Source organism: Leptonychotes weddellii, chromosome 10 (assembly GCF_054177405.1).
Source record: "Leptonychotes weddellii isolate Sample4059 chromosome 10, ASM5417740v2, whole genome shotgun sequence".
Taxonomy (NCBI): domain Eukaryota; kingdom Metazoa; phylum Chordata; class Mammalia; order Carnivora; family Phocidae; genus Leptonychotes; species Leptonychotes weddellii.
The window spans coordinates 18750901-18760130 of NC_138378.1; the positions used below are offsets into that span (position 1 = coordinate 18750901).

Consider the following 9230-nt stretch of genomic DNA (forward strand, 5'->3'; position numbering starts at 1 on the left):
TGAAGGGCGAATGAGTGAATGAATGAATGAATGAGTAAGAGAGTGAAAGAAAGAATTAGTATGTGAGTAATGGGTGATCCAGGATGATTTCTAACACCTCCACTCTCCCACCTGTGTGACATCATGTTGGGCTGGCTGGGGAAAGGTACCTTTCCTCAGAGTCCTGGCCCCCAGCCAGGAGGGTCTCAGAGATGGTATCTGCTCAGGACTGTGCCTATAGACCCCAGCCCATCCTAGAGGTTGTGTGGCTAGGGGTAGGGAGTGGAGGGACTGATGGAACCCTTTGGAACCTTCCCCATGTGCTCTACCCCATGGGAGCCATCACTGCCACTTGGGGCCATTGAGATTTTTCTTCCTCTTCTCCAAGGTGGTGTGGCTTTTCTGGCTTGAGGGGGAGATGGGACCCCCTTTTCTGTGCTGAGAAGTGGCCAGTGTGGTAGACTGAGTCCTGGAATCCCACCAACTTGCTGTGTGATGTCGGGGCAGTAACCTCCCCCTCTGAGTCTCACTTGAAAAAAAAGGGACGACCAAGTGGACTCTGATGACCACTGTAAACTGTGGAGTCCTGGCCCCAGCTTCACACTAGGCCATGTTAGAGACTCAGATGCTCCTCACATCGGGGCCTGCCCTCCAGGGGCCTCCAGGCTGGCGGCCAGGCCGGTGTGGAAGCAAACCACTGTCCCAGCATGAACAGCCAGAGGCTGGTGAGGTGCGGGTCATGAAGTCTGAGACATGGCATCACCTCCAAGAGCCTCTTCTCACTGTCTGCCATGTCGGGGCTCTGTGCCTCAGTTTCCCCTTCTAGGGTCATTACAAAAGCAGACATTTACATTCCTCTTACCCTGCAGTCACTGAGTGCCTTACACTAATGAATTCATCAGTCCTCACCACAGCCAGTCCCGTGGGGCCAGCACTGTTATTATCCCCATTTACAGATGCAAGAGGAAACAACTTGCCCAGGTACCCAGATCCTGTAATACCACAACTCCACCTCCACACTGGCCGCCTCCGTGTTCTCTATGAACTGGCTGGGCTTAAGGCTTGAAGGCCTGGGGTGGGGGGGGAGGGGGGCGCCGGCTATTTTCCCAACCTGCCTGATTATCAGGATGGCCAAGGGCACTTGGAACCTCACAGACTCCCTGCCCGACCCTGTACCCGCTCAGGGGATGGGGTAGGGCTGGGGGGTGAGGAACCGATTATTTTAGCAAGTCCTGACAATTGGGCCAGTTTGGGAAATCCTAAGGTAATCACTGAAAAGTACAGCACGAACCAGTGAGGGTGTTCCGGCTGCGAGTAACAAATTCCAGTTCAAAATGTCTTAACTGATAAGGAAATTCATCTTTCTTGGTCTCTGCTTTCCAGCTCTGAGGAAGAACCTCGTACAGGAGAGCCTGTCTTATCCAGAGTCCCCCAGCACACGCCCCCTCACTTCTCATTGGACAGAAAATATGTCATGTGACCCCACTTAAAGCAATCATTGGCCAGAGGAATTAGCTTGCTGCTGTTGGCCTCAGCCAATCAGAAACCAGCCCCTGGGGGCCTGTTACACGGAGGGCGTGGGATTCCTGAAAACACGAGAGCGTTCTGCCCACAGGGAAGGGGTGGGTTGAATGCTGGACGACTCACCCACTGCAGCTGGGACAGTGGCTTTTAGGGTGTGAAAGAGGGCTGTGTGAGGTACCGTGGGAACACCAAAGAGGAAGCAATGGACTCTGCCTGGAGAGAGATCATGGAGGGCTTCCTGGAGTGGGGTGGGCATTGGCAGTTGGTCTTGTAGGATGAAGAGTTCACCAATAAATCAAGGCTTCTGGCAGCCAGTTTCCCTCCCCTTTCCCTAGGTCCTTCCTCCTAGAAAGCCCGGTCCATCCAGCAAGACTGCCAACTCTGTTTACAACCCACAGGCCTGAAGATAAAACCAAGGGACTGGCGGTTGTGATTGATGCCAGGAAACAGCCCCCACACCCTGGTCTGGTCAGTGCCCTGCAGGCCACCCAGGTGAGTGGGAGGTGGACAGCCTCAGCCTAGCAAGTCTTGGAGCTCCCAGGGGACTTGTGATGTTCCTGGAGCCCCGGGGGGCTCAGAGCTGGGACCAGGAACCCCAGGCAGGCACACTCTTAATTACAGGTACAGAAATCCCAGCCCAAAGAGACCTGAAGAGAGAGGGAGTTCATTGGTTCATTTGACTTGACAATTTGGAAATTAAATCCAACTTCAAGTACGGCTTGATTCAAGGGCTCAAATATTATCACCAAGACCTGGTTCCTGTCTCTCCATTTCTGGCCGGGTTCTCCTGGGAGGGCGCTATTTTCAGCCAGGCTCCCTGCCTTGGTGGCTGTCTGGCTCCCAACAGCTCTCACTTCCCATGGTCTTTCATTTAAGTCCAGTAGGAAAGAGTGAGAGATTCTCTTCCCAGAGATCCCAACGAGTCTCCTTTTGTCTCCTTAGCTCAGGTGTCCATCCCCCAACCAATTCTGTGGCCAGAGGAATGCGGCACACTGATCGGCTTAGACTTGGATCCCCTGAACCTCATGAGCCCAGAATGTCAGAGGAAGAGGTGCCTAAGTAGCTGGGTTAGGCAGCACAGGAAGTGGAAAGTTGGCGTATGCTTACTTATGGTCTGATCTCCTCCTCCTCCTCACTTTATAATGGGGAAACTGAGGCCCAGTGGGGACGGGTCATCTAGGAAGTTTGGACCTGCTGCTCTATTGACTCTCGATTCACCCTCCAAACATACCACCTACGTGTCCCCAGCCGTGCCCCCCCCCCCCAGTTTGCCTGAATCTTAGCAGGGGGCTCGGTGAAGGTCTAGGCAGAGCACCTCTGAAGTGGTTCTCTCTGACAGGCTCTGGCCCCAGCCTCCATCCGTGCTGTGCTCTACCTGGGGGACAAGGAGGCCGCTCTCCAGCTGGAGACACTACCTGACATCCAGGTGAGGGGGAGGCTGAGCTGAGCTGAGAATCCAGCAGCTAGGGGCTACCCTAAAAATAACCTAGTGGAGGTCAACAAGTTCAAGGCCGGGTGTTGCAACTCCACGGCCCTGCCTCTGTGGCAGGTGCTCCCAAACAGTACAGTTCTCTATCTCTGGTGATGCTCCTGGCACATGACTGAGAGTTGCAATGGCCTGAAACCTATTTTAAAAGCTTCATCTCCTCGACCCCTCCCTCCCTCTTTTCAGATGGGGAAACTGAGGCCCAAGGCCACGTGGCAAGCTAGAGACATACTGTGGCCTCGATCTTCCTGCCTTCCCCTCCCTTGGGTCTCTCAGCACCTCGGGCTCAGATACCCAGATGACTTGGGGTTTTGCAGGAAAGAGCCCTGCCGTTTTCTTTAATTCGCGCCATGTATTACAATCAGGAGCATGGGCACCCTGCCCTCTGCCCTGCTTCAGGAAGTGATTTTAAAGGACTCCTTCCTCCTCCTCCTCGTTGGTAAAGGGGCACATTGTGAGCCAGAAATGTGCATTTCATGCTTTTATGTACCAGTGAATCCCTTGAGGACCTTGTCAAAGTGTGGGTTCTAATGAAGCAGTTCCGGATGGGGCCTGGGATTTGGCATCTCTAAAAAGCTCCTAGGTGGTGCTGAGGCTGCTGGTCCATGGACCACACTTTGAGTACCAAGGAGAACAGATAGGTCCAAAAAAATCGAATCCACCCCGATCCCAAGCTTAGGTATCTGGAGCTGGGCCTGGCATAAACTTCCAACTTCACCACCCAGGAGAAGCAGCCACTTCATCCCTCCTCCATGTCTTAGAGGATACTGTCAGGATTGGGTGACCTTTTTCATCAGCCCCAAGAAGGAGACAGCACCTTGGGGGGGTCCTCAGAGGACAGTACAAAGATTACAAAGAAGTTACAGGAAAAGGGTGGGCTTCACTCAGTTTGTGTGATTGCCTGGAGAGTTGTGCCGGGAAAGAGCCTGGCTTATAGGGAGCCAGTGCTGGGATTGATTAGTGATGTCTGCCTTGGGCAAAGGCTAAAACAGGGGCATTATGAGTGCTGTTATTTGCCATTCCTTAGCCAGGGTCTCATTCTGAATGTTGATTTGTCAGACTTTCCAGAGAAGATCCTCGGCCCAGAAAGCAACTCTTAAAGCCAGGGCCAGCCTTCCGTGCGGTGGGTGGAGTGGTGGTGGGGCAGGGATCTGGCAAGACCCTTCTCAAACATGTGTCCCCACCCCGAGTCCCCTGGTCCTCCTGACTGGCTTCTTTCCTCTGCAGGTAGAGGTGGTGACCTCATTGAAGGCTCTCAGCCACCACGTGGACCCCGGCCAGCTCCCCCCGGCCCTGGAAGGCCCCCTCCCCTACTGCCACAGCGAGTGGGTGCAATTCTTTCAGGTGCCCACCGTCACAGCCTCTACCCCCCACCCTGACTCCTTCTCTTCCTCCCTTCACGCTCCTGCCTCAGGGATCCAGCGACCCTGTCATGTTCAAAAGCAGACATTCAACAAGCATTTATAATGAGGGTGCAGGGTACGGTTATTAAGAGCTCACGCTCTGGGCCCAGACTGCCTGGGTTCCACTCCCCGCTCTGCTGTGTGACCTTGGGTAAGTTACCTATCTTCTCTGAGCCCTTTTCCTTGAATACAAAATGGAGGGGGCGGGTAATGATAGTACTTCCCGAGGGGACGGTTGTGAGGATTAATTGAGCTAATGTGGGCGAAGAGCTTAGAAGAGTGGCTGGCGCATGCCAAGAGCTGTGTCTGGGTTAACTGAAAAGAAATGGACCGACATTTGTTCTGTGGGCCCGCACGACTCAGGAGCTCGGGGGCTGGCGGGGCAGGCAGACGCGCTCCCTCCTGAGAGAGGGTGGAGATCAGGAAACGGCCCTTGCTGGGCTCCTTCCCCGCGTGATCTCTGCCTCTCCTCAGCACGACCCCAGAGGGGGCATTTCATGCCCAGTTTAACCTATGAGGACACAGGACGGCGGGGGCTGGGGGTACTTGCACAACAGCACACAGAAGATTCCAGATTAAATGGCACAGAAACCAGTGCCCATAAATGCTGCCCTCGACTTTCCCTAGACTGGGGCTGCTCATCCTCAGCACTGTTCACCTTTGGGACTGGATCATTCTTTTGGGGTGGGGGGGCTCTCTTGTACATTGTAGCATGATTAGCACCATCCCCGGCCACTACCCACTCTGACAGGAGCACCTCACCAATTATGACAACCGAAAACATCTCCAGACTTTGCTTAATGTCCCCTGGGGGACGGAATCACCCCTCAGTGAGAACCACTGGTCTCCACCAACAGTCTAATGCAGTGGGTGGTTTGCTTATTTGTTTGGCGACTGGGTGCTCTCCTATTGAACCTGTGCCTGTTTTTGAAGAGGCAGTGTGTTAAAAAATTAAAAGGCTACTAAAGGGTATATATATATTGAGCGATCTCCTTTCCTATTCATCCCACAGGCCCCCAATTCCTCTCTGGTGAATCCTGTGGCCTTTGAACTATATTTTCACTTTAAAACCATCCCTTGAAATGAAATCTAACCTATAGACCCAGAATATAAAACTAATGATGATGGTGGCTAATACACTAAGTGCCTCGTGCACGTGAACCCATTTCATCCTCCTGCAAGCCTATAAGGTAGGAACTACTGTGATCCCATTTTATGGAGGAGGAAGCAGAGGCACAGAGAGGTTAGGCAACTTGCCCAAGGTCTCACAGCTAGTCAGTGGTGGAGTTAGGCTGAAGTGGGACCCAGCAGAGGATGTCCCCTAGCTCTGGCCTCCCACATCTGCTCCTTCCCCTTCCCCAGGGGATATCTTGGGTCTTCTTTTCTCTCCTTCTCTCATTCCCAGCATCAGTGGTTCTCAAAGTGTGGTGCCTGGACCAGCAGCATCAGCAACACCTGGGAACTTGTTAGAGACGCACATTCTCAGGCCCCACCCCAAAAGAATTAAATCAGGAATTCAGGAGTGGGGCTCAGCAGTCTGGGTTTTAACCAGCCCTCTAGGTGATTCTGATGCAGCTCAAGTTTGAGAACCACTGCCTGATGCCCGCCCTGGGTCCTCCTGGCGTGGGCAGGCACCCTCCTCGCTGGCCCAGGCTGACACCCCCACTCTGGTCTTCCATCATGCAGAAGTTGGACCCTTTCCTTGCTGACCTCCGCCGGGCCTCCTCCTTTCTAAAGGCTTCCATCAGGCAGTTTGAGAAGAGCGACCCCCCTGGAGGGGTGCAGGTGAGCCAGATGCATGGGGTGGGGAAGTCTACTGCACCCCAGATTCCATGGACCAAAGGCTCAGTGAAGGGGACAGCCAGGGTGGGTCTTCGTTCATTAGACTAATATCTATAGGCCACTCACTATGTGTCACGCCCTGGAGACCCCAGCCTGGGCCAAACCGACTCGTCCCCACCCTTGGAGGTTTTAGTGGGTTCAGTGGTAGAGGCAATCCTTTAAAAAGTAAACAAAGAAATGGATATGTAGCTACAAATTGTGCCAAATGCCATGAAAGTCAGATCGAGAACAATAGGGAAAGAGGGAGGGCCTCCCTAAAGAGATGAGTATTTAAGTTGATGCCTGAGGATGACGATGGGAAGGAGCCGACGATGGGAATAAGAGGGGGACTGCTCTGGGTGGAGGGCAAATACGTGCCAAGGTGCTGAGGTGGGATTGCTCTGGTATGTCCAAGAAGAGCACGGAGGCCGATGTAGAACAGAGTGGTGGGAGTGGGGTAGGAGAAGAAGAGAATAACTGGAGGATCTTCTAATCCCACGGAGGCTGGATCAAGGAGTTGGACTGGGATTGGACTCTAAGCTGGCAGGGAAGCCCTGGGAGAGTTTTGAGCCGCGGGATGAACACCTTGGCACGTTGAGACCCTTCCAGCTGCCATGCAGAGAACCGACTGCAGGGGGAGCCAGAGAGCAGCAGGGAGAGCCGTGAAGAGGCTGGGCTGAGGGTCCTGGAGAAATGAGGGCGCTTGGACCAGTGAGGTTGCCATGGCGACAAGAGGAGGCGTGGCTTGAGGAGATGCTTGAGAGATAGAAAGGAGAGACTTTCTGCAGGACCTTGAATGCCAAACTGGGGGAATCAGGCATGATCTGGGTGTGGGGAGCCCTGGAAGGCTGTAGACCCAGAGTGGGGATTGAGCCTCAGGCCACCTCCCTGCACTGACAGGAGGCCTCCAGGTGTCTGAGCAAGTCCAAGGAGCTGATGGAGGCCGTGCTGAGGGACCCAGGCCTGCTGGGCCTCCAGCGGGAAGGGGGAGCCACTCTGGCCAGGCTGCGGCAGGAAGCTGGTAGGCTGGACTTCAACCCCGACGTCAGGTAGGAACGGCCAGGCTTTTCCTTCCTCACCTTTGTTCCCTGGCCCTGAGGGCTTGGAGCTGGGGACCCACAAGGTAGGTCTAGGATGGGGGCATTTGCAGGGCCCCTATCCTGGGCTGAGGCTTTGGTAAGGTCCCCGTCCCTTCTCTGCTGCCCCTCCTTCAGCCCTGGCCATCTTCAGCCCAAGGTAGGTATCTGAGAACAGCCCCTGCTCGTTTCTGGTCACCCTCAAGCACTTTCTTTGACTTTCTAAGACACTGGGCTGAGTCTCTTCAAGGGCGCACCTCGTTTATTCCTCAAAAGAACCTTGTGAGGGCCACATCGTCCTCATTTGGCCGATGGGTGACAGAAGCACAGGGAAATGCTCTAAAGGCCAGAACATCTAAGCAGCAAGCCCTGCACCACCCCGCCTTCCCTGGGGGGCTCCTCAGCCTGGTGGAGGGAACCTTATGCTGGGTCAGTGGTCTCAGAGCCACAAAACAACAAATATGTATTCCTGGAAAGGACCGGTTTGCTTAAATTTAGGGGTGGGGGGTGCAAATCAGTAATTAAATCAGTGATTGGATATATTTTATCTCCATTAGAACAAACACAATTAACAAAGTTTACACAAGCTTCCAAGAATAATTTGTTTATTTAACCAACACCTAAATAGCACTTAGTACGAGCACAGCCTAGTTCTAAGGACTTTGCAAATATTAATTTGTTTAATTCCCACAAGGTGGAGTCTAGCATTATCCTCATTTTACAACAGAGGGGCCTGAGGCCCAGGGAGGTTGAGTGACTTTCCCAGGATCACACAGCTGAGCTGCGGTGGGGTCAAGACTTGAACCGAGGCAGCCTGGCCCAGAATCTTGAACACGTCCCCCTGAGCTGCAGCACAGAGAGATTCACGCTGATGCGGGGCCTGGTGCTGGGCGTGGAGCCGTCTCCCTGCCCCTCACAGGGCCTGGTGGGGCTGGCACTGTCTTTCCCAGCCTGACCCCGCCTCGCTGGCTGGCCGCCCGGCTCCTCTGTCCACCTTGGGCCTCTCCAGACTGTTGCCCCCAGCAGCTCCACCAGGGGGCGCTGTGGGCCCACATGAGCTGCTGTGCCTGTTCGTTCTGCCGGTAGGACCCCGCAGCTGCCGCCTGCCGGCCCCTTCCTCCCTCTGTCCCCCCAGGCAGGCTGGCATTTTCCATCCCGAGCACCACCGACCCTGGGCCCTCACCCCTTCCTGGAAGGGCAGTGATCTGTGGGAAGCTGCAGTCAGACGAGGAGGCCCAGAACAAGGAAAGCAGGCTTTCCTTCCCTCGCATTTTTTCCCTTTTCCTTCCGAAGTTAAGACCCCGTAGGGCAGAGGACGGTGGGGTGGGATTTGAGGGGTGTTCCTCCCTCCGCCGCAGTGTTACCATGCCTGAATCCCATCTGCATCCCTTCACTTATGTCTTACTGGCTTTGACAATTTTAAAAAATTATATGCAAACAGCTGTACACCAGGTTTCAATTCGGAATGCCATGCGTGAGAGTCAGTTCCTCTCTCTGGACCTCAGTTTTCCTATCTATAAAATGGAGGCTTGGGGTACAAGGTTGTGTTACAGCCACTCACCATCATTACAGTAGAAATGATAAGTACTAACAAACACTGTGCTGGGCACTGCGTTAAGAGTTTTGAGTGTGTGAGGGCTGGTGCTCAGTCCTTGCTGCCTCCTGGAACTAAGAAGCTTTAGAAAGCACTGATGTCCAGGCTGCAGTCTGAGTCTGATTCAGTTGGCTTAGGGTGGGCGTGGAGATTTGAACCCAGATCTGTCCAGCTCACTTCATACCCTTCCAGGGAAGGGGAGGGTCATTTGGTGTGTCCTCCGGTCTTCCCAGTCCCCTGGAGGGCCAGTCTGAGGTCCAGAGAAGTATAGGGACCTGCCCAAGGTCACACAGCAAGTCAGCAGCTGGAATGCCCAGGCCGGACAGAATTGGGGGGGGGGTTGTGGG

The 9230-nt window shown here is 54.1% G+C and overlaps 1 protein-coding gene across 1 annotated transcript in view; it reads left to right on the top strand.

The window, feature by feature from the left end:
- Positions 1-9230, top strand: part of KIAA1755 (KIAA1755 ortholog) — a 39710-nt gene that overhangs the window by 22650 nt on the left and 7830 nt on the right. Inside the window, 5 exon segments of the mRNA XM_081832271.1 lie at positions 1902-1995; positions 2843-2929; positions 4217-4333; positions 6079-6177; positions 7114-7262. Coding sequence (XP_081688397.1) covers positions 1902-1995; positions 2843-2929; positions 4217-4333; positions 6079-6177; positions 7114-7262 — 546 coding nt within the window.